Source organism: Hippocampus guttulatus, chromosome 10 (genome assembly GCF_054856545.1).
Source record: "Hippocampus guttulatus isolate MCC_2025c chromosome 10, RoL_Hgut_1.0, whole genome shotgun sequence".
Classification (NCBI taxonomy): Eukaryota; Metazoa; Chordata; class Actinopteri; order Syngnathiformes; family Syngnathidae; genus Hippocampus; species Hippocampus guttulatus.
This window is the reverse complement of record NC_141270.1, coordinates 5,016,836-5,041,618: the sequence shown is the minus strand read 5'-3', so window position 1 is coordinate 5,041,618 and position 24,783 is coordinate 5,016,836. Positions and strand designations below refer to the sequence as shown.

Below are 24,783 nucleotides of genomic sequence, written 5' to 3'. Positions count from 1 at the left end.
AGAACATAAGCCTGGGAAACAATTTACAAGATCAATATATTAAAAATAACATTTTAAAATGGGGGGAAGAAAAAAACTCAACGATGCAAACTGCTCTGGTGACTTTTTAATCAAGTCATGAAGGACCATCAATTTGTAGATTCTGCATCAAAATGGTTGACCGGGACTTTTTTGCTGTCACTTGGAGAAGGGCTTCACAATCTTCATGGAAATGTAGTTCTGTGGAGATAAATGTGAAAATTGTTAACTCTTGCATAAAGAACAATTTCCATGTGACGCAGGCCAAGAGTATTTGCAAAGTTGTCAGTGTCAAATTATGAACACGTGCCATAAACATTTAGGATAAATACGTCAAATGAGCGAACTTACAGGTAGAGAATAGAAAAGGATCCCGAGGAACAGTAAGACTAGCAGCAGTAGGATCCCAATGATGAAAAGCAATCTGAATCTTCGCCATATGATGAATTTCATGGTCTTGAAAGGGTTTGTAAACCAGAAGAACGAGGTGTCAGGACGGCTGGCGGAGAGGAATTGGGAGACGATGATTACCCATGGTCAAGAAAATGTGAAGACAACTCATATTCCAAAGGATACTCACTTAGGTGGCTCCAGTCGGGGATTCATGTTGGGCTCTTCTCTGCCTTTCCCTGCCGGTCTCTCCTCCATCTCCTTCTCCTCCACAATTTCCAACGTCATTTCGACTTTCCCCTATAAAGCACACCAATTTGACAAATTAAGGAAAATGTATGTTTTATTTGCTTGTAAGACAAATTCTGTGTCGTTCTATTCACTGTACTTTTTCGGGGAGGGGCATTTTCTGTTCTTCAGCGAAAAACTGGCCTATCCACTATTTTTGTACTCTTTCTGTCATCCTAAAATACCACAAGATGACGCTAAAGCCTTTGTCTCATATAAAAGCAGTATTTGGCGCCATCATTTGGCAGCTTAGTGTCAAGGAATTGGTACATTCTTTGTCCTTGGAAGCAGTACAGTATAACTTGGCTGTAATAGTAAAAAAAAAAGAATATGTGTGTGTGTATATATATATATGTGTATATATATATATATATATATACACACACACACACACGCACGCGCACACGCACACGCACGAACACACGCTATATAAAATGTGTGTGTGTGGTTAGCACGTCCGCCTCACATTGCGGAGGTGCAGGGTTCGATTACGGCTCCGACTTTCCTCTATGGAGTTAGCATGCTATCCCTGTGCCTGTGTGGTTTTTCTCTGGGTACTCCGATTTCCTCCCACGTTCCAAAAACATGCACAGGACGTTAATGGAACACTCTAAATCGTCCCGAGGTGTGACTGTGAGCGCAAATGGTTATTCGTGTATGTCTGCACTGTTTGGCTAGCAACCAGTTCAGGGTGTATCCTGCCTACTGGCTGAAGACAGGTGGGATAGGCTGAGGATAAGCGGATTAGATTCGTAAATGGATGGATGGATGGATGCATATTATAGCTCCTTTAAATAAGACATCAACAAAAGTAGGCAATTAGAAATGTGGGATCAAACATACGCCGAGGACTTTCTTCCCGTTCTGCTCAATGGCGCACGGCCACCAGCCTCGAACCGACTTTTGGGAGAAGAGTGAGTTGAAGACGAACTTCTTTGATGTGCTGGAGCCGATCATTCCGGGCAACACTTTCAAGCTGCACTTTTCGGGGGTCTTTGCAGGGGCGATCAGATTGAGCAAGTCCAGCTCAATTGAGCCTGTGGACAACCATTACAGTAATTGTCAGTATTTACTTTCACAGCATACATTTCCTGGGTCTTACCCAAGTAGTCATCCAAGGAGAATTTGTCATTGTCCCATATCTGTATGATCAACTTGGGAGGAATCCTAAACTCGGTTTTGTCCAGATTCCAGAAATGTTCCTAGCAAAGTACAAGAAGCGTAATTGGGTTTATGGCCTCCACGCAATGTCCACGTCCATTCCCACTGTACGCTCTCACTCACTTTCCTCGAGACGACGCACAGCTGCTCTGCGGGCAGGTAGTCGAAGGCAAAGACAAACCTCCAGTTGAAATTGCCATCGCCGTCCAGCGATCTGTAATGAACGTCGGTCTTCTGTTTGTCCTCCTCCATTCCTGGCATCCATCTACGATATCGTAGAAGAAATGAGCAAAACACAAACCAGCATGCAAGCATCCAAGAGAAAAAGCACGGGGAGAACATGCAAACACCACATAGGAATTACAGAGAATCGAACCTGTGACCTGTGTGTGTGTGTGTGTGTGTGTGTATAAATAAAATACCCTTTCACATAGATATCACTCATGCTTTCCCCGGTGATGCTTGTTTCGTCCAGAGTGACATCAGTTGTGTTCCAAACAATGGCACGCAAGAAGTACCTGTTTGAAAGATTCAACAATATTCAATTCATCCATTCAACACTCAACCTCCAAAGTTTCATACTTCTTGGCTTTCCGTGGAGTGATGTCACACGGGGGCCCCGGCAGACCGAGACTCTTGGGAAAGACGTCCACCCACATTTGAATCCGTCCCTGTATTTGTGGGGAAAAGACATTTCCATTTCCAGTGAAAACTACAAAGCATAGCAGACCACTATTGGGTGACACACTGGTTGACTTTAGTCATTTCCTAACATTTCCCATAGGAAATAATGTAAAAATAATTCATTTCTGTGCTCAGTCCAAACTTGCACAAGCTTCAGTTTCATGAGATTCGTATAACGGCTTTAATGTGTGTTTGACTCTGGCAATTGTACTGGATTCCGTGGTCAATGTGGCACGACTAAGTGTGAACATTCAGCAAAGTTTCTCGACCTGGGACAAGTTGGGTTGGTGGGAACTGCACAGGGTCCTGGTCTCCACGTGCTCGGGTACCAAGCCCTGCTCTCTGAGGACATGCAGTGGCAGTCTCTCTCTGGCCGGGCCAAGGTGGGGGTGTGTGGTCACGGTTTCCTCTGCAAAAGGGGGGCACAGAATACCACAGTGAACATGCATTCATGGACAAACTAGTTTGCTCATGATAAATCAAACTGGAAACCTACCAAAATCCTGCAGTCTGTATTCTTTTCCTGAGAAAGACAAAGCGCTTCCGTCTCCCTCAAAGCGTGGTGGAGGAACGCCCCTAATCTTGGCCACGTTTTGGAGGATCTGAGAAGGTTTCAGCTGGTCTCTCCACTGATTCATCCCAGAGCTGTAAGGAAATAATAAAACAGAACAATTATGAAGTTGTTTTTTTTTTTCTGTTTTTGTCACTGCATTCAATAAATCACTGAATAAGTACATGGCTCTCCTTTCCCACACGCAAAGGCATTACAGTTCATAAGTATACAGTAAAAAATACTGCAATAAAGCGGGGGACACCGTATGCGCCATGCATGTAGATATTTGCAGCCACTTTCCATATAAGATACGGTACTCACATGCAGTAAGTCTGCGGCAGGCCACAGCAGGACCTGAAACGGGACAGCAGACGGTTCTCCAAATCGATGATGGTCTCGCCGACTTTTTCGTCCCGGCTCAGCAAGTCGTAGTCGTACACTGCGATCTTCAGATCCTTGTCTTGTGGCAAGTAGCAGGACAGCTCGAACATCCTCGACAAAGTAAGAAAAGTTCAAACGGTACGGCGGCCCCTCCTAGCGCCAAAAATAGTTGTGAGAGCAAAATATACGCACACTGACCTTCCAATTTCTGGATTGAGAGTATTTGGTTGGTAGTTATCCCGGTCATCCACGGTCTTCCTCCCCAGTGAAATCTTGACATATGGATCACACTGAAAGAAAACAATGTCAGCTGTGTATTCAGTATTTAAATGTCTTCCATCGTCAACATACCATGCCGTTGGTGTCCTTGGGCTGCAGGTCAATACAGCGCACCACATAGATTCTGACCAGACACTCCTGAGGCCCACTTTCGGGAAGCTCTCGGAATTGTCGGGGGGGAGCTTGCATCCCAGGGTCATCAGGCAGCGGGTAGATCTTGAACGAGCCCTGTGCGTCGTCAAAGACCAAAACACGGATGAAGGATTTACAGCCTTAAAAAAAAAGGCGAAATTCATTGCTTGACTAAGCTTGCAAGTAATTTGTTTGTACGTACAACGCAGGCTACCTTACCTTGAATTCTCCCACAACGGAGGGATCGTCTTCCTCTCCGTCCGTCTTTCCTCGCGAGAGTTTGAAAGTACTGCAAAAATCGGTGAGTCCCTGAAACTGTTCCACTTGCTCCAGTTCACAGTCGTACACCTGTTGATGCAATAATGCAGTTACGTCCAGAAGTATTTGGACAGTGAAAGGATTGGTATGATCCAGTCGCAACGCAGATTTTGAAATGAAAATCATGAAAAGGCAAATTCGCCTATTTGCAAGAAAATGAAAGGAAATCTTAATCTCATTTCATTATCATTTGATTACAACAAAAATCCTTCCTGTTCATTTTTGTTTTGGACATACTGTAAGTCCAAAGTGAAACGGACAAGGCTCACTGGCTGTAGAATACTCACGACAGAGAGTACGAGAGATTTAATCACATCTTTGTTTACATAAAGTGTGAAGACGATCACGTCCTCACCTGTAATGTGTCGTATCCCTTCTTCAGGTAGGGGCCACACTTCTCCTGTTGCCCAATCGAGGCGTAGAATTTACTCCACCAATCAATTGCTTCCGCTTCCTGCACAATTGAGAAGAATTATGATATTTGTGGAACCCGGACACGCGGGAAAACAAAATAAATCAGTGATACTTTGGCTGATGAGCGTAACTCCTTCCATGAGCAAGTTCATTTTAGTTTCATACCAAATCAATTTTACCAATTGAAATTACTTGAAATGTCATTAATTCGTTCCAGGTTCCCAAAATAAGCAATTTAACCCTAACCCTAACCCTAAATCACCAAGCGACAGCTCATACTCTAAAATCTCCTAATTAACTCATTCACTCCCAAAGACGTTTTTACAAGTCTTTTCAGACTTGGTCCAGAATTGCCTGGTACTGAATGAGTTAAGAGCAATCGAAAGTCAAGGTACCACTGTATCTTTTAAAAAAAGAAAGAAACAGACTCACCTTGTCAGTTTGAACCTGTAATTTAAGATTCAAAGAAAAGGTTAATAAATTATCATCTGCACGAGTGTGTGCGTGCCTTGCGATTCACCTCAGCTTTGATAGTCGGCCTCTCCTCGATGTCTATGACGACATCGCCCTGAGCAGCTGCTATCATTGCCACTGAAATATGAATAGGATGTGAAAAATAGCGACTAACGTGGTACATAGTGACATTTGTGTGCATGTGAGTCTGCCTACCTCTGGCAGACATGCAGACTTGACTGTTAACTCGGTAGGGGTCACAGCGGAAGTCCTTCAAGCAGTCGATGGTGCACTGGCCCACCACCGGCTTCCTCCCGAAGGGTCTGTGGTCGATGACCTTCAGTACAATGGGAGGAGCGTACATCTCTTCTTTGGGGAGAAGCTGGAAAACAACACGTGATATGAAGGGAAATATTGTGGAAAATGTGCTTCTTAATGGCGTCTATGGCGCCTCAGAAAACGTGTCCAGCGGAATGTTCAAACGCTTTGAGAGTCAATTTTAATTATTTATTTTGTTAAATAACGTGAAAATATGTGTCGGCAGAAAAAAATGACGTTATGTGTGCTACTTTCTGTGTCCATAAGGTACCTCAGACAATTTACTACTGTAATGTACTTCCACCGGAGCGACTTTGGTAAATTGAACCGGAAGTTCAACGGATTACATTTTTTAAAAATACATAATTTCGTTTATTCTATGACGATCAAATAAGTAACACATACAAGTGTAAAAATAATTCATTTCAAATTTGTTTTTGATTTGAGTGGTAAGTAGAATATGAAACAATGGAATATCACGACATTAAAAAAACAACACGGATGTGTTAGCATGAAGCTAGCGATGCAATTTCAGTAAACTTCCAGGAGCGCGTACCACTTTGAGTAGCAGCACAGATCCAGGGAAGTTGGGATTCTTCTTGAAATTCTTGATGATGGCTGTTTGAATGATCTCCCCACCGCATTCCACGATCAAGTTGGGAGAAGTGACCGTGGCCAGCTGGTAGCTTTTCATGTTCCTCAACCCCCAGGTCAAGACCTGGCAAGAAAAAAACGAAACAAACCCAAATTTTTTTTAAAAAACACATTCTTTGTCGTTCAGAAGTGTACCAGTCGGAATGAAAGGCGTTACCTCGATGGCAGTTAGTTGCACAACAGGCCTGATTCCTTGAGGAACCATGTAGAGCTTCTCCCCTCGCCGAGGAGGAGCAAAAGGAAGATCTCCCTCATTCGCCTGCAAGATACGAGCAAAACATTAAATCTTACATGTTGTTTTATTTTTCATTCCGTTTAGCATGCAACGCTTGGCAACTCAATGTTATTGTCCAATGTTTACCTTGTCCTTCAGTAGAAGCTCAGCCGCCAGCAGTGCTTCTCCAGCACTGCGGCCTTTTTTGGTAACTGGGTACCACTGCAGTTTATTGCCAGAATCTACAGCGAGGTTGAGTTTGACTACTGGGGGGAACGTACAGCGACCCAAGGGCTCATCTTTTCCCTGGATGACAAAAAACGCTTAGACTAAGTCTAATCATGGGTCATGGTTTCTTAATTTTCCTCAAAACTCACCACTTTGTCGCTGTCATAAAGCTCCAGCACGATATCCGGTGGGTTGTGGGCAATGGTTTGTGGGTCCCCGTAGATTTCAACATCATCAAAGATGAGACTCTGATCCCACGTGGGGTTCAACGTGGCAGCGATGACTTCTGTGGTCTTGCTCAGGTGAAGGAATGACACGTGGGCGTATGGATCTGCACAAGGAAGAGTCAGTAGGCAAAGCTTCATGAGGCAACTGAGGATCTGCTGAAGTCCGCGTGACCACTAGGGGGACCCCAAGAGCAATCAACGGGAAAATTGAGGAAGAACATAATTACAAAAAAGTTAAACATTCAGATTAGGGTGGTTTATTTATTCGTGATTTTATTTGATGTTCTTGCACATCCCTTTTGAGTCGTACAACAAATGATTCTTGTGTTGCACTTTTCACCTGAGAAGCTGTCCTTGTCCATGGCACAAAGATTCCTCGCCTGGTACACGTACACTCGCAGCTGATAAACACAAGAGCCTGAAGAGAGCATTTTCAAATGATTCACCGCAGAGAGAATACAACATAACCAAACAATGTGACTGGGGATAATGCTTGTGTTATCTTACAACGGGGCTAGTCAGGAAGCGGTACATAAAAAGCAAAAAAGGGCTTTTAATCAGTCATGCGTTTTATCTGACTCTGACAACTCACGGCTAAAGTGGCAGGAAATGGTGGGAGTGTTGGCACCAAATAGTTTGGCGGCATCCGTTTTACTGGCCTTCTCGTCCACGTCAACCCCCTGTCAACAAAAAAATGCAGGGAAGAAGTGTGTCAAGGACCTTTTGTATGTCAATACTGCATATATTGAGTCAAACTGGAAAAAAAATACTTAAACTTAACAGGAAGAGCCACATGCAAGTGAATCACCAACACGATGATTATGACTCATGTTGTCATGGCTACGGCCACATGGAAAAAAAATATTGTTCTCGTATAACAACATTTATTAATCACTTGAAATGTTATCTAAAAAGATCCACAAAAGCTGTGTCAAAATCATTCGTGATCAACTAATTCAAATGTTTAATATTAATATCTAATCTTACGAACTGTCCAATGAATCGACTCACCAGTGCGCCTTCCAGCCTAAAGATGGCGGAAGCCCCGATGCGGTCCGACGGGACCATCTTCCTTCGCCAGCGCCGGCGTCGGAACGTGTCGGACGAGCGCTCCTTGCGGTGAAATTTCCAGCCGATGAGGGAGGAATATTCCCAGCCTTCCCCGGTCTCTCGCCTCTGAAGAAGTGAAAAAGTCAAGAATGACCATTTGAGTGCCATTTTTCTAAATCGGTCATCAACTGCTGCTGACATCGGCAACAGTTTTATCAGATGTCTTCCGCCTGGGTCTGACGAGCCTCTTCCTACGATGGATGTGGTACATTTTTTCCGCTGCCACCCAGGTTTTGGGTTTGTCATCAGGTGGAATGGTCACGCCGTACTCCCAGCCTCGAGTTAAAAACAAACAAACAAACAAACACGTTAACACATTTTTAACTGTGGACCCCCCCCCCCCCACCCCCCACGTTATACAATACCTTTTTCATCGACAGCTCTGTTGCTGTCAAAACTCCAGTCGTCCTCCCAGGTCCATCCAACGGGACACTCAAACTCTGAGGGGCTCTGAGCCTTTTCGCCATTCTATAGAGCACACAGACACAGATTCACTCAATTGCCTCATAATCGCTCAATAATAATATACTGTAGACTCACTTGATTTAAACCTGAATGTGCAGTGGATATTAAGTTGGCTCGTTTTTTATCTTTTGTGTATTTTAACCAAAGAATGTAGGAGACAAACACAGAAAGAGAAAATGTGCGTACTCGTGAGGAGATGCTGTTGGCCAAAAGTCACTCCCTGACGCTCACATTGAAGTACCGTATTTCCCACACTAAAAGGCGCTCTGGATTATGAGGCGCACCTTCGATGAATGGCCTATTTTGTAATTGTATTCATACATTGGGCGCACCGCATTATAAGACGCAATCTACAATGCCTCCACTAGATGGAGCTACGCTCAAGGAAACGCCAACAGAACAATCAGACGTCAGTAAAACATATTCAATAAAGCAGCAACACAGTTCACTTACAACAACAAGTTATAACAGTGACTTGTAAACGTTTCTTGCCGCCGCTCTATTTCCGTGTTCAACTGCGTAACCGATCGCCTTAAGTTTGAACTCTGCGTTGTAAGCATGTCTCGAGCAAGGAGCCATTTTGGAGTCGAAATATTACCATAATGACCATACACAAGGCGCATCGGATTTTAAGGCGCACAGTGAGCTTTTAAGAATATGGAAGGCTTTTAGGTGCGCCTTTTAGTGTGGAAAATACGGTAACCAACCTGACCAACTCAAGCTCCGCTGTCCCTGAAAGGGTTAAAGTATATTTTCTGTCAGAGAAAGTGAGTCCGTTGAATTTACAGAATACATTCATGGATTTTTAGTTATAAGGAGGCACATTTACTCTGCATCTTTCCTTGTGGGTCACGTTATGCCCGAATCCTTCATTCTCAGCTGTGTGTCACATCATGAGTTAATATGACCTTTAAAAACAGCAGCCTCGAGCATCAAGGCTTAAGAGAGAACGGGGAAGTAAAACAAAGCAGAGAACTGAATGGTTTTTGAACGTTCGCAAACATCTGAGGCCAGCGACAGTCGTGTGAAAAAGTCTCAGAAGGGTTTGGCGGCGAGAGCGACGACATAATAGCACAGAGTAAACTGATAAAAATGGGAATTTTGGGAATGAGACAAGGCTTTTGTCCCGTAATCTTCACCTGCATTATTCGCATAGTGTTGATACAGGTTGTGTGTGTGTGTGTGTGCGTGCGCGCGTGTGTGTGTGCGCAGTGGAGGGTACTGTATACCACATCGGTGTAGGGCTCCGCAGCAGGTTTCCACTCCCCACCGGGGAAACGTGTTTCGTTCTGAAAAACCTCGTCCGTGAACTCTGTGTGGCCCGCGTCGGCTTCTGTCAACAGGCTGTAAAAAGCAGCAGAGGCACACATGTTGCTGGGAGGCTTTGTGACTCAAGACAGTGTGCCATGATAAACTATTTACACGCGCCCCGGTGCGAGAATGTACGCACTAAGGGAGGGAACGAGTGCTCCTCATACAAAAAAATTGCTGGAAATTGAAATGTCCATTTTTTCCATTTCCTGCGATTGTATTTGCTGTTGGTTACGGTGGCTGGAACGTGCAGTGAATTATGATTACTGACAATTAACAGAGGAAAGAGTTGAAAGGTGCGGATATCGTGTCGTGTATCATAACAAAAACCCAGGATGGCCAAGTGGTTAGGAATGTGGCCTGTGACCTAAAAGGTACACGGTTCAGTAGAGACATGATAACCAACTGCACAACCTAATGAGGTCCCATCCAAGAGCTGCATCACAGATTCTGTCTTCAAAAAAAAAAAAAAAAAGTTATTTTGATAAGAGTATTAGTATGATTATTTTTCTGTTTTGTGCTTGTATATGAACATAGACAAAATTGGTAACAATACTATTCGTATTGTTGTACATGTGCCTTTAAGAGGCGGTGCCTGGTTCAGCGGTGCGTCATCGAGACTGCATGTGAGTGTCTGGCTGTGAGCAGTGGACAACAGCAGGTCTTTTTATGTTCATTTCTGTAAGGCTCTCTGTGGCGTTTCGCACTATATGTTGCCATTAAGCTAGTGGACATAAATTTGTTTGAACATTTTGGTATTTAAATACACACTGCTTCATTCTCTTTTTTTTAAGTTAGTTTCTCAAACGTCAACTGGGAGTGATAAATAGCTTGAAGCAAGCACACTTATTTGGTGACAGCTTTAAAAAAAAAATGTCAGAGGGGGGAAAAAAACCATAAACTGACACATATCATTGGAACATTGTATCATGATTTTTTTTTTTTTTTAAAAATCGAGATGTACCAGCGCTCAGGGTCGACGAACCAGTCGTCCTCCCACTCCCAGCCGCGTGGTGGCAGGAAGCGCTCTTTTTTGAGTTTCACTTTTCCAGTCACGTCTGAAGACTTGTGGCGACCCACCAGACCATTGGGTCCCCACTTCCCAAACAACTGGGCCTGGTTTTCATACTATGGAGAGAGGATGGATGTATAAGCTGGAAAATAAAAGTTAGTGATCGGGCACGGGTGGTTCAAGCTGTTTCTCCCGAGGCCAATAAATGGGCAATAATTAACTCATTCACTCCTAAAGACATTTTTAAACGTCTTTTCAGACTTGGTCCAGAATTGGCTGGTACTGAATGAGTTAATCTAAAATCAAAACATGATTGACATTAAATATGCTAAGTCATTCTAAGTGGCATAGAAATAAATGGATTGATGTATATATATATATATATATATACTATATATATATACTTTTTTTTTTAAAAAGCTTGGCGATAAAGCAAAAAGCAAAAAGTGTAGACAATTTTCATTACTGAGCAGAAGCCAAAGTTACCATTTCCGCATATACACTGAAGTTTCCCTCAGAGAAAATGTTGAACTTCTTCTCCCATGCGGAGAGACCAAGCCACATGTTGACCCGCAGCTGAACAGGAATCTTGACGCCTTTATTTTTATCCATGGGGTACTGAAAAACATCCAAAAGGGGGAGGGGAGGGAATGAAGCTACGAAACACGTGGCAGCGCGATGGTGACTTGTCAGGGTACCTGCATGAAGATAGTCTGCGTGCGTCCGCAGTGTTTTCCACAGGCCTGCTCGCTGAAGTTGGAGTAGAGAATGCGGTGAGCCGGGATGCGGGCGAAAGCAACGCGCTTCTCGCCTCTCAACATCCAGATGATCACATCGGGCATGCTATTCTGAGGCTGGCGTAAGATTGTCACAAACATTTTTTGGAAATTAGTGAAGAGAAATATGCTCATTGAGTTTTAGTCAGACACCATCTGGCCAAATGTGGAATATTAAGCGAGTGGCTCTTTGATGGATGAATTTGTATGGCTCATGTGAACGCTTTGGTGTTTATTTACCCGATATTTAATTTCGTTTTATGCGTCAGTTTGACAGGAAATTTCAAGTTACAAACAGCTGGAAAGAGAGAATAAAAACAGGTGCTCAGCAATATGTACTTAAATATACATTCTGTCTAAGTTGCAGTTGTGGACCGTATCCTCGCTGTGATGAACGGGGCAAAACATAAGACAGTTTAAGGACATCTTATCTGACCTCATCTGCCAGCTGTTTGATTCTGTCCAGCCAGTCTTCAATGTCACCGACAGTTGCCTTGATATCGGTTGCCTCCTCTCTCAGGCAATTAGCCATCTGTTGGAGGCTCTCCAGTGCTGCGTCACGCATGTTTTTTATTTGGAGATCCAGCACGGTCACATTGGGCTGGCCTTCCATCTCTGGAAGCTGGAGACTGTGCCCAAAAATGTGTTCCTGCTTTCAAAAACTGCAAATTATGCATACCAGATTGTCTGAAACACATCAACCATTACCTGTTCAAGTCCTCAAGCAAGAGACTGATGAGTTGAAGCCAAATTTCAAGTACTTGGTCCTCAGACACCTTGGACTGGATGGCCATTTTCAAAGAGGACAAGTTGTGTTCCTACGTTGAAATGACAAAAGCAGCGATGATGAGCGAGCGACGTTTGCACTGACGTGTTGTTCCAACGTGCTATTGTGCCTTAATCTTACGAGTCGTTCTGCAATACAGAGAAGAATGTTGACGGCGTCCAAACGGTGGCTGATGTCTTCCCAGGAGGAAGTGAGCGTTACCACGGGCTTCGTGTCCGCCCAGGGCAGGTAGTAGTAGTGGTTACCTGAGGGCAAACAAAATACGTACCGGTACTGTAATTGAAGCAATGACGAGAGATTCTCCGGAGAATTTATAAAAGTGAGATCAAGACATATATCGCATATTAGAACAGAAGTCTCAGCACGGTCACGAGCGGCCGTTTAAAAAGCCAGGAAGGCTTTTTTTTTGCAGACCACGCTTTCAGGGGCACTGATTTCCATTTGCGGCAAATTCAAATGTGAAATTGCATAAATTCCTTCCTAGCACTCAATTCTCTTAATATCAACATTTCTCTCGGCTGCAGTGCTTCCAATTGTGTAGTTGTGCATATAAAATCTCGACACACCTCTATCTTTAATATTAACAAAAATGTAAAAAAAATGTTTCCATATTTTTGGTGACCTATCACATTTTCAATATTTAAAAAAAAAAGAGATAAGGTGGTGGCACACGTGTGCACAGTGGCCTAAAGGTTTTGTGTTGCAGCTGTGCTGTGACTACAAAAATGTCTGGAAAAGGCGACTAGAACATCTGATATTTACTTTGAGTGAATCAGAGACACTTTAAATCAAGGCACATGTCTGCTAACTCCTTTGTAACATGAGTTTGTTAACATAATTTGATTAAACACACATGCCACATGCCCCGTTATAAGAGGGTGTGTAAACTTATGATCTCAGTCGTGTATTTCTATTTCAGCTATCGAAAAAACATGTTTTCGTTCATAGTGGAGGTTGTCTCTATTAATGGCCCGGGTACCAAATACACGTCTGCAGTAACTTTACGTTCATACCGTCAAATACAGCAAAGCTGTACTGAGTGGTGGACGCCAAAGGCTTGCAGGTGGAGTCCAGCTTGTTGCCGTAGTTTCCCATGCTGACCTCGAACTGGATGGGCTCTCCCGGTTCTTGGAGCATGCAGGCACTGTGGAACACGGCACAGAGCGAGAACTTCCTCCTCCGCTGGTATTTCTGCACGCAAGAGCAAAGGATGTGGCGTGGTTAGAGGTTAAATGTTAAAGGTTAAAATGTACTGTCGCTTTGGAACTAAGCAGTTGTTATTTTGTCAGCGGAATAATGTTTCTATTAGACAAGGCCATGGCCTGATTGAATGAAGCTCCTCCTAATTACTTCAACTTAGTCCCCTCGCACCTGGATGCAATAAGCAATATTTTTATTTTAGACAGGGTGTTGGCATGAGCACAACAGCAAATAACTGAGTTTTTTTTTTAGTGAACTGAGGATAGGTTTAAAAAGAATATGTAAACAGCAGAATTCACAAATAGCAAATATGCAGGGGAAGAATGTTTTCCGAAAATGGCGGATCTTAACCGAGCCTAGCTATCAAGTCATGGGCGGAGAAACTCGGATTGATCCAGTATTATGTCAATTAGGCCAACAGTTGTGATACAAGTGTTCAAGAAATTAAAGTGAAATGATAATTAATTTGCATTTGTCGCATCACCTCATCACATTGCGACATGGAAAAACAAAACAACAGATCTTGAAGACTTGCACATAGGGAAAGGGAATGGGGGAAGTGAGAGCATGTGCAAAATTCATTTCTCCATAAGACATCTCCGTTAATAGAGCTGACTTTTTGAATCCTCCTACCTGTGCCACCAGGATGTCATCACTGGATATATCGTCGATGTTCTTATCCACCTTTCCATCAAGAAGAGTGGACAGCTCGACAAGGACTCTCCCCCTGTAGGCGACACCTTCACCCTGCAAGTGCAATTAAGTTCGATGGAGACTTTCAAATGAGAGATCATCAAAACATTCCATGCGGAGATTAGTTTTATTTCTTTTGTTTTTTTACCTTGCCACGGTTAAGTTCCTCATACGGGTCAGGGAGTCCAGTAAACTCCCTTGGGCTGCCATATAAGTTGACATAACAAGGCCCAAAAATTGGCAGGAAACCAGACTCGCTTGTGGCTGGGCTCGCTACAATGAGCAGACACACACACACACACACACACACACACACACACACACACACACACACACACACACACAAACACACATGTTGACTGAGACATCTTTGAGACAGGAAGTCAAGGTCTTAAAACTGGTACTTTCTTACGTACAATCAGACAGGCTGTTGCAATGTTCAACTTGTTCGTCTGTTTGAAAATGAAACAAGAATTTTAACAACCCTGATAAATTTTCATTGATTTTGTTTTCTTTCTACTGTTATTCCTGTTTCACAATGTTATTACCACCACCAAGACGTCAGACGGGTGTGTTTTAACAAGTGCGTTTTAACCAAAACTACTTGACCGGTTTCCATGAAATTTGGTGGAGAAGTCAGACATTGAACTCTTGTTTAAAAAAAACAAAACCAAACATGTTTGGTCTTGGCCTGGTTGTTTGGACTGAGCAAAATGAACAATTTTCAGAAATCGGTCAAGCAGCTTTTGGGTCACCCTGACATGCATACACACACAATGACGAAGAGGTTTTTAAAAGAAAGCCAAAGTCTTTTTCAAACTGGTGCCCACAACTCTTACGTATGTTCAGACAAGCTGTTGCAAACGTCACCTTGTGTGTCTGTTTAAAAATGAAACAAGACAAATCACAATTATAAAATGTAAATGCAGTGAAATGTTTTATTATTATTTCGAGTAGTAGTAGATTATATTTTATAGTCTCTGCTTCTATAGTATGAATATAAAAATGTATCACTTTGGTAGTAATGTATCATAGTGTTTCATTGAATTCCATATACAGTAAAATAACATTGATCAAAAATACTGGTATGTATATTTTATTTTTTATTTTTTTTATTTTATGTTTTTGTTCTTTATTTTTGTGTTTGTTTTTACTTTTGCTATAACCTGAGAAAAACTCATTTGCATCTTATTTCCTTTTTTTATGCTTGTTGTTTATGACAACACTTAGCCTTACCTTCAAGCTCTCCGCCAGCGGAAGAGATCTTGCTGAGGTTCAAGTATGTTGTTCCGATCGCGTCGTCCTTGCTGACTCGATCCCTGCCAAGAGCACGTTGGCACGTCAAACAACAGCTGCCGTGTTACAGGGTGGGAAAATTGCTCACTTCTTACCAGTCAAACATGGTCAACTTGATGCGTTCACACATGGACGGGAACTGCAGAGGACAATGGAGGTGATTCAAGACTTATAATATCAACCGCCACAAGGCGCAACATTTTTTTACCTTAACTTGGAGGTGGATGGTCTGATTCCATTCGGGATTTGCATTTTTCTCAACGATTCTGGTGCACAGCTAAAAATGACAAAAATGAAAACTATTTTCTTGTCCAAACGAGGGAAGAAAACATTTGACTTTGACTTGATTACCTTTTTTCCAGCAAAGCTGACCTCCAAATACGGATCCACCAAGTTCTTTCTGTCTCCATCCGCGCCAAAGACCTGCTTGACCGTCTGAACAAATGCGTCATCCACTATGAAGTGAGAAAAAAAAAAGTTGTACAGTATAGACAGAGATTTACCAACAGCACGCTGCACAGTATTGAACATAGTTGTTTCGGTACTTTGTGGCATGTCCTCTGCACGGAACACTTTGAGGCTGAGCGTGGCCCATCGCATCGTAACCCCTGCCGGCACCAGAAGATTACTTTCGATGTCGTCCTGATCCTCGCTCAGCTCTCTCTTCTCAGTCTGCATGGCAGGACCAATTTCAGCGCAGTTATTAAGAATGTACTTCTACAATAATCTCTTAAGATACGTTTAATGAGATCTAATGCACGAGTTGACACAAAGAACATTCTGACCGGTCCAATTACACTCCCGTATTTTCCGCACTAAAAGGCGCACCTAAAAGCCTTCCATTTTCTTAAAAGCTCACAGCGTGCCTTAAAATCCGACGCGCCTTGTGTATGGTCATTACGGTAATATTTCGACCGCAAAATGGCTCCTTGCTCGAGACATGCTTACAACGCAGAGTTCAAACTTAAGGCGATCGGTTACGCAGTTGAACACGGAAATAGAGCGGCGGCAAGAAACGTTTACAAGTCACTGTTATAACTTGTTGTAAGTGAACTGTGTTGCTGCTTTATTGAATATGTTTTACTGACATCTGATCGTTCAGTTGGCATTTCCTTGAGCGTAGCTCCATCTAGTGGATGCATTGTAGATTGCATCTTATAATGCAAACTAGGCCATTCATTGAAGGTGCGCCTCATAATCCAGTGTGCCTTTTAGTGTGGAAAATACGGTAATTAAGGTCACCAAACGATATCCTCTATCTGCCACGCTTGCAAGTGTTCCGAATCTGGTGACCGATCCAAAAGCAACATAAAAGCCCATTATATACTGTAGTGTACTCCCGTCACGGTGCTCGGAGGATGTACACGCACCGGCGGCTCTTCCCCAGTCACCACCACGATAATGCTGACTTTCAGGTAACCTTTGGCCCCGGAGCTGGAGTCGTCGGGGTCACTCAACAGCAGCCATTTCCTCAGTATGGCATGGCCTGAACACAGTATACACATTACAAACTGTTCACACAAAGGAAGAAAAAAAAAATATGGAGAAAGTCTCACCTGGTCCATCGTAGACGTAGCCAACATCTAGCTGGAGAAAAAAGAGATTTAATGCCACCGTTTGGACAAATAATTGGTCAACGTGAAAAGAAGTGAAAATCCCCCAAAATGTAATATGCTTAACACAATAAAATTAATAAATCAATAAAAAGACGACAGTAAGGCCAGCCAAAGAAGTTTCAAACTGCAATACCTTGAACTCGCCAATGAGACTGTCAGCTCGGAGGGAGAAGGAATCATAAACCTTTGAAAAAGCACAGCGTTCAGTTCAATTGAAATGAGGCCATTATTTGTCACACATAGTCAAATTTTCAAAATCAAAAAGGTACACACCCTTAGACTGACACTTTCATCCAACAGCTCTGAAGGGAGCATGTTCACGTTGTAGAAAAATGTCTGAAGGGGAAGCAAATAAGCAAACAAAAAAAAAATCATTTTAGGACTCAAAGTGGAAACATTCTGGAAAATGGACTTTTTAATGGCTTGTTTACAAATTGTTGGGCCTCTGGGTTGACTGACTACTCATGCAATGTGGACAATAGTTCTCACAATGTCCTGAATGAGGTCAATATTTCAAAGTTGTAATGGTTTTAAATGGCAGAGAAATATAGGAAGACCAAAAACAAAAGAATTTCGGTGTTGAATAACGTGTGAATATTGTTCAGCATTCACACAAGTGGGCGGCCCGGTAGTCCAGTGGTTAGCACGTCGACTTCACAGTGCAGAGGTACCGGGTTCAATTCCAGCTCCGGCCTCCCTGTGTGGAGTTTGCATGTTCTCCCCGGGCCTGCGTGGGTTTTCTCCGGGTACTCCGGTTTCCTCCCACATTCCAAAAACATGCATGGCAGGCTGATTGAACGCTCTAAATTGTCCCTAGGTGTGAATGTGAGCGTGGATGGTTGTTCGTCTCTGTGTGCCCTGCGATTGGCTGGCAACCGATTCAGGGTGTCCCCCGCCTACTGCCCGAAGACAGCTGGGATAGGCTCCAGCACCCCCCGCGACCCTAATGAGGATCAAGCGGTTTGGAAAATGGATGGATGGATTCACACAAGTTCTAAAGGAATGGCTGGAGATGAACTCGGTACCTCATCAAAGAAAGGGTTATTGCCACTTCTTATTCGCGTCCTATGGGTCTGGCCGCAAACGTTCGCCTTCACCACGGGCCTGATGTTGTTGCCAGACAGTTGTCGGCCCTCCAGGACACGGATACGAATCTGGACGTGTGAAAAGAAGCATTCTGACAGTTTTCTTTTTTTATTCTTCGTTAAGTGACAGTTTCTAAGAAAATGTACAGGACTGATGTGAGATCACAGACCTTTATTGTTTACGCCTTCTGTCTTTCAAGTGGTTACAAATTCCCGTCTTAATTGACGCTCCAATACAATACCTGGAAATCCTGCGGCTTGTTAGCCAGGGATCTGTGCTTCTTGCGGCCGATGCGGAGCGGCTTGTGACTCGCTTTACCGGGCTGTACTGGCGTACCCGGACCTGCTGGGCTTCCCACATGATCCCCTGCATCCACGTTTGCATCCCCCTCGTCGGCCTCCTCGCAGGCTGCTGGGGTCCACAGTGGAATGAACACATTTCAGTCATTGACTCTCTTTACAGCTACTCCCCCAAACATTTACAGTTACATTCAAAACGATTCATATCCTGCCCAAATTAGCTGCACAATCTAATGAGATCCAAAATAATAAAAGTGCGCTGGATTCCTACCATCCACATGTGACACGTCGCCATCAGCAGCTTCCCCGGGTGGTTCATACCCGATAAGTAAATTAATGGTAGCCTGAAAAGAAATTTACACAATTATTATATTTACAATCCGATGCAGGATGGTCAACATCATAACTTGTCTTTGGTGTATTCGTGTCAACCCCGTCATAATGGGGTAACTGCCCCTTTAAGGAACCCTCTGATGTTTTCAGCGGACATCGCCACTAGCGTTTTGTCTTTCTTCAGTTGAAGCTGAAGAGTGGATTGGTGCAGAATAAATGTTTCAACTTTTCTTAATATTATGAGCTGGATGTTGTCAAGCCCAACGTGTCTACTCTGCGCACAGACATCTTGTTAACTGATTCATGTTGATAAGTGAAGTTTTACTATGCGCTCATTATATGCTAGCATTAGCCCCCCCCCCCAAAAAAATGTCCACCCTGTCATAAAGGAATAACTGCGTCTTTGAGAAACCTTTGTTTTAAGTTAAATTACAACCAGCGTTTTGTCTCTCTTCAGTAGAGGCTCAAAGAGTGTATTGTCACAGAATAAATATTTCAAGTTGCGCTTTGTTTCTTTCTTATTACTCGCGTGAGCTGGATGTTTGTCAAGCCCAACACGTCCACACTGTCATCATGAAATATCAATTGATTTGAAAAGCTTTCAGATATTTCTAAAGATATTTGTAAACAAATCTTTGCTAACTGAATCATGTTGCCAAGTGACGGTCTCCTCCGCGCTGATTAAATGCTAACATTAGCCAAAAATGTCCATCCTGTGAGCAAAAAAAAAAAAAGAGACTGTTGGGTTCTTTTTACCCCAATTGGCTGCTGCTTGTCATTGCTCAGGGGCACATTCTTGGACGGGAGTGATCTCAAGTGGCCACCGGCCAAGTCCCTCAGCGAGATTTTCGCAGAGCCTATGAACCTGAAAATCAAATGAGAAATTCGCCATGAATCTTTACAGTTAATCATTTGTTTTAAGATATAAAAGCTGTTGGCAAAGGTATAGTGTGGGAGGAAAACTGGCCACTGTGTGACCAATTGTTCATAACAGTGTGGAGGGAATGGACCACTTCCACTTCCTCATTCCCCATCTTCACCTTTGCGATGGCGCCGTGTGGTTATTAACCACAATGGATTGCAAAATGTGATTCATTTATTTTGCAGAAAATTCCCGTTTTGCATCGCTACGGCCTGGCGACAAGTCCGGGTTTTCCCTCTTGCCGAGCACTACAATTGAGCCCGCTATCTGCGAGGAATAAGCAATGGGCCAGCCCGCGAATAGCAAAAATAAATTCCTAACTAACACTCGTTGAAATTTGGTGGAGGGTGTTTTTAAAAAAAAAAATTAACCCGTCAAATCTTCCACAAACACTTATAAATCTTCACTATATGTTTTCTACAAAAAATAAAAATAGAAAACGGAGCAAAATGGGGATGGGGGATTTATGTATTGACTTTTTGTTTTACCAATTCAACCTGTAATAGGCTAGGACACACACACATACACACGTGCGCACACCACGGTCACTAAGTAAACACAAGCCAAAATAAAGAGTTTTCAAATCACTCATCTTCCTGTTTTCTGCTGTTTCGTTTCTGCTTCCTCAATCTAAATGGGGAGTATTAATGAACGGAGTCTTCTGCACTCCAACTGCCAACTATGATCATCAGCGGTGTTTTTTGACGTCGCAGAAACGGAAGGAAAAGGCACGACTACTACATTGCTTAGTATCACTGTCACTATACAGTATAAGTTCATTTTGTTTGTTCTGCTATGTACATAAGGAGGTCTGTCATTTTCTGTCATCCGCATTCCTCCCGTGTGTGTTTTTTTTTTTTTTTAATTTTCGGGACGCTCTTTTGGTTTCAGATCTTCTGTTTAACTGCTCAATTCTTGTCGAGTCAGTTCTGGTGTAGACAATTTGATGTTATGTAATAAACGCGCTGAGGATGATGGAAACACGGCATGAGAAAGGATGGAAACAATTAGCACGGACCACAGGCATGTCGTGTTTGGTGTCAGGATGGCCACATTTAGAAGCCGGGGGGGGGGGGGGGGGGGGGCTGGGAGGAAAAAGGGAAAAGCAAACTTATGACAAGAGGACCGATCTTATTCATGGGCCGCTTCTTTTTTTAAAGTTAGTTTAGCCTAGAAAGCAGCAGTTGTCATTCAGTCTGAGAACAAAGGTGATACTTTGCATACTAGATGAACGTTTCGAACCCCTCAAGAGTTTAAAACAACAAGCGCAGCCACATGTGGAGCAGCAGCTCTCGGTCCTTTCTTCAAACACACTGCTGCTATAAAAAGCACCTAAGGGCATCCTTCATACCATACCTTTTAAAAGCAACAGCATTTCCGAATGTTGTAATGTGCACTCAACCCACACCAAAGTTAATACAGTTAACCCAAACCAACGCGCTTCACACGATGCCAATCGGCATCTCGATTCAAGTCACCACTTAGACGTGCACAGCCCTACAATATGTGTATATAAAAAAAACTACAAGTCACACGCTTTATTATATTAAATTAATAATTTTTTGTATTCTTAAAAATGGATGCTTTTCTTAAAGCATGGTTCACATTCCTTTTCCTAAAATCCAGGTCGCGGCACAAAAAAAAAAAAAAAAAGAACTCTCCATTCTGCAAATCTCAGCTGTGCCAGGATGACAAGCCGGGACAGGCATTCTTCTTGCTCAACTCACCGCCATGCGTCTGGAGAAGGGGTCATGGAAAAATATTCAAGTGTGAGACAGACTGAAATGGCAGAATCTTTCTGACGATGGGTCACTGGATTGTTTTATAACCCCCGTGCCCCCGCACGCCCCCTGTTTGCACTGCACAAACCTTTAAATTACACTACTGTACTCTGAAGTATATATCTAAAGTGCATGATGACTACAGAGTGTGATGGTGTGGCATCCTGTGAGAGGAAGTTTATAAGAGAACAGAGACTGTGCCCTTTTAAGGCAACATTCCTGACAAGCACAGCGAAAAGGATAACAATGCTTTTTGCTTGAGGTCTCTACAAGTCTGAACTTAACCATAGTAACAGTCTGTGTGTGTGTGTGTTCCCGGTGATTATGTTCTTTAGGAAAAATACCACAGATACACACACGCATGATCAAGGGTGCAAAGCGGTCCAGTTGCCTACTTTACAGCGGCCAACTTTACATCATCCGCAAGTGGAGATTTTCTTTTGCAGTTCCTCATAAATGTATGTATCGCTGCATGGACTCCAGCGGACGAGTCCGTCATGTTTCCGCCAGATCACGTGCCTCAACTGGACTGAATTTAAAGGGAATGAGAAGAGCCGCTTTGATTGCCCGGGGAATCAAGTGTGTTCACTCCCACAACTGCGCAAACGCCAATGAGGGCAAGTCCTATGAAAAATGGATGGATGGATGAAACTACCTTAAAGGGATTACAAATTCCAGTTTAAATAATTTGATGGGTCCGAGTGGGGATTATGCCTACAAAGACAGTAAACAATTATTTATATCCTGATTTATTTACTGGTATTTCGTTTTCGACAATCACTACTTATTTCTTTCTGTCAATGTTGAAATATTGTAATCCAGGAAGCTCTGCACCAAATGAGGATTCAGCAATAAGCAATAGGATGGAATGCAATTTATCAAATTAATCCATTCTAAAAATGTAGCGGTTTTAACGGGTTACACAATCTCAAATGGCAATTATACTTCATTTATTTTTACTTTTCGTATTTGGATGTAAAACTACAAAAAAAGGCCCCGTCACACAGCGAGTTTTAATTCCTTTTTTTAAAATGATCATTTGTGCTGAGTTCAATAACAACTTGACAATCACATACTTGTCATGGCCGATCGTCTCATAGTCTTTCACAATCACGTCGATGAATGAAGATGCGTCCAACGCTAAACCCTTTAAATCAAATTCCAGCCCCTGCAACGATGAAAAAAAGAGAGATACATTTGTTTCGCAAAGATGCTTTTCTACATGTCGAGTCAACATTTCTGCATTTCTTGTTTCACTATGAGCGGCCCACAACTCCTGTGAACTGCACTCACTTCATTCCACACGGGATTTAGCTCATTGTCAACAGCTTTGGTTTTCTTCTTTTCACCTGAAATCACAAAGGCAACCTCGTTGGAAAAAAGAAGAGTGTCACTGAGGCATTATGCAACTGTGAAATCAGTGTGGACACAATAAAGGAAGCAGACTTGGCAAATCAGGTGTTATGAATGATTATTTTGTTGAATTGCAATTATTATTGTATGTCTAACATTGTAAGTCACACTATGTTTACACAGAGGAAAAACAAAAAGATGATATTTGATTCTAACGGAGTGTATTGCACATACAAATAATTTTAAAAATGTTTACAAGCAAATAGATTAAAAGAAAAGTTGAACACAACTGAACTGCACTTTGGAAAATTTATTTTGCAAACCACTAGAGGGAGCCCATAACTAGTGGTACACATACTACATTTTTAGAATCCGTAGCCATGTAGAATTTATTTTATTTACCTTATCATGGTCATAATATTCAGTTTGGAGTCAAGAGAAAACGCATAAACTCCATTAAAGATGCAATGATGTATAATTATTTAGTACAATTGTAAATTGCTCTTTGTGTTGTATATTATTGCTTCTAGTGTCTAATTAACAGAGCTATAATGGCTATTTACCATATGATGGTCCCAATTCACTTTAGACTCAAGAAAAACGTTCAGGAATGCCATAAAATAATAAAACAAAGGTGACTTAAGGTAAGCTGATATAAAATATATGTTAAAAACCGACACTCCAAATGCTATATTGCTGAAATTTCACCTTTCGCTATGTAAAGTCATTCATAATCTCTCACCTCTGAAAACAATAGAAACAATTGGGTCAGGGTTGCCCAGTTTCTTTTTGGGGATCCCGCACGCAGACTCAACAATTACCCGCAACATGGTTGATAGTAAATCCAAAATGTGTTCTCACAGGAGGAGGAGGACCATAGTCCTTAGAGTTAGAGGAAAACTGAAAGGAGGAGAAGTGAAGAGGAGAGACGTGTGGCTATGGGAGGAGAAAGAGGAGGAGGAGGGAGACCTCATTTGTGAGTCACAATGAGCTGACTGAAACCAAGCAGCCAATAAAAACAGAACAAAATCTCTGCTTTACTTCAGTAATTATTTTTAGAATTCTTTATTTCTTTCTTTATTTTGCTCCTTATCTTTGAACAGACACTGAACGTACGACTCCTTCCTAAACTTTTGACAGCTGGAACATGTTTTTGTTCTTTAATGATGATGTAACAGATTCAAAGCAAGATCCAAGGCATTATTTAAGAGAAATTATTTTATCAGCTCCAAGAAAAGCAATTTGCCAAATGCATTGTGCCAGCCTAAAACATACCAGCATCTAGCTTTCAATGATTCTTGGAAGCACAGATAGAATTTTGAATTAGGGCCAATTTCGTCCCCCCCCCCCCGTTTGTTCATAACGTGCCATGTTTTCTTCCGGTGTTCATGAGATAATTTAGCATTTTTTTTGTTGTTAGTTGCAGAAGTGTATTTTTTCAGTTGTTATTAAAAGCTAATTCTGCAATTATTTGTTTGTCGGTTCACAATGTGATGTTTTCAGTTGTCATGGACTAATTTCACCTTTTTTGTTTATCAGTTCGCAAGGTGAGGAATACCCCAATCTCCCATGAAGTTATCCTTTGCTCATTTTTGTTGTTTTTCAGTTTATTGGAGAATTTGCCATTTTCGTGTACCGGTACTTGTTTTTTCCAGTGATCATGAGCTATTTTAGCATTTTTTATTAAACAGTTCACAGCAAGCATTTTCCCCCAGCTGGTATATTTTACTAAGTGTGTTATTGTCTTTGTTTTTGTTACTCAGTTCACAATTTGACTTTTAGTTATACGTGAGCTGATTTTGAGGACATTTTTGTCTTTTTTGTGTGTCACCACTTAAGTACAGCGTTAGTATGCATGAGTACTTACTTTTGCTACCTCTTCAATAAAATACGACGAAATAATAATAAAAACCAACCACGGACTCCTCTGCCTCCCGTTTGTCGTTATTGTACGCAACGAGTGTTGTACATTATTCTGATTTTTGCTCCGCCATTTGTCACAATGATGATTCCTTCACGCCTCCCAGTGGT

The 24,783-nt window shown here is 42.4% G+C and overlaps 1 protein-coding gene across 3 annotated transcripts; it reads right to left on the bottom strand.

Annotated features, from left to right (window-relative positions):
- Positions 1 to 91: 91 nt before the first annotated feature.
- myofl (myoferlin like) lies at positions 92 to 23,647 on the bottom strand. Of its 3 annotated transcripts, XM_086122698.1 has the most exons (55): positions 23,495 to 23,647; positions 22,693 to 22,748; positions 22,476 to 22,567; positions 19,453 to 19,561; positions 18,635 to 18,707; positions 18,306 to 18,475; positions 18,004 to 18,132; positions 17,252 to 17,314; positions 17,112 to 17,162; positions 16,919 to 16,949; positions 16,733 to 16,848; positions 15,908 to 16,034; positions 15,714 to 15,817; positions 15,571 to 15,639; positions 15,458 to 15,501; positions 15,303 to 15,385; positions 14,906 to 14,945; positions 14,483 to 14,514; positions 14,215 to 14,339; positions 14,007 to 14,120; positions 13,187 to 13,364; positions 12,294 to 12,418; positions 12,095 to 12,204; positions 11,823 to 12,015; positions 11,309 to 11,464; positions 11,097 to 11,228; positions 10,563 to 10,726; positions 9,517 to 9,631; positions 8,188 to 8,290; positions 7,962 to 8,098; positions 7,724 to 7,888; positions 7,305 to 7,392; positions 7,053 to 7,130; positions 6,635 to 6,816; positions 6,405 to 6,563; positions 6,201 to 6,302; positions 5,946 to 6,107; positions 5,288 to 5,453; positions 5,139 to 5,209; positions 5,051 to 5,065; positions 4,560 to 4,658; positions 4,106 to 4,234; positions 3,827 to 3,982; positions 3,674 to 3,765; positions 3,416 to 3,586; positions 3,038 to 3,186; positions 2,811 to 2,950; positions 2,440 to 2,528; positions 2,280 to 2,375; positions 1,981 to 2,122; positions 1,799 to 1,898; positions 1,540 to 1,733; positions 599 to 708; positions 370 to 517; positions 92 to 219 (listed from the first exon to the last, which is right to left on the bottom strand). In XM_086122698.1, the coding sequence occupies exons 1-55, from the start codon at positions 23,580 to 23,582 to the stop codon at positions 178 to 180; spliced, it is 6,174 nt and encodes a 2,057-aa protein (XP_085978824.1). In that variant the 5' UTR covers positions 23,583 to 23,647; the 3' UTR covers positions 92 to 177. The 3 variants fall into 3 exon arrangements, with proteins under 3 accessions (XP_085978824.1, XP_085978823.1, XP_085978825.1); XM_086122697.1 differs by lacking the exon at positions 14,906 to 14,945 and having other exon boundaries at positions 14,483 to 14,518; XM_086122699.1 differs by lacking the exons at positions 14,483 to 14,514; positions 14,906 to 14,945.
- Between the last annotated feature and the right edge of the window lie 1,136 nt (positions 23,648 to 24,783).

Excerpts from the sequence above, each read along its gene's own strand:
- myofl (XM_086122698.1), bottom strand. The coding sequence starts at position 23,582 with ATGTTGCGGGTAATTGTTGAGTCTGCGTGCGGGATCCCCAAAAAGAAA. Across the intron at positions 11,229-11,308 it reads CGCAGACTATCTTCATGCAG|TACCCCATGGATAAAAATAA; the intron begins GTACCCTGACAA and ends GATGTTTTTCAG. Across the intron at positions 2,951-3,037 it reads ATACAGACTGCAGGATTTTG|AGGAAACCGTGACCACACAC; the intron begins GTAGGTTTCCAG and ends CCCCTTTTGCAG.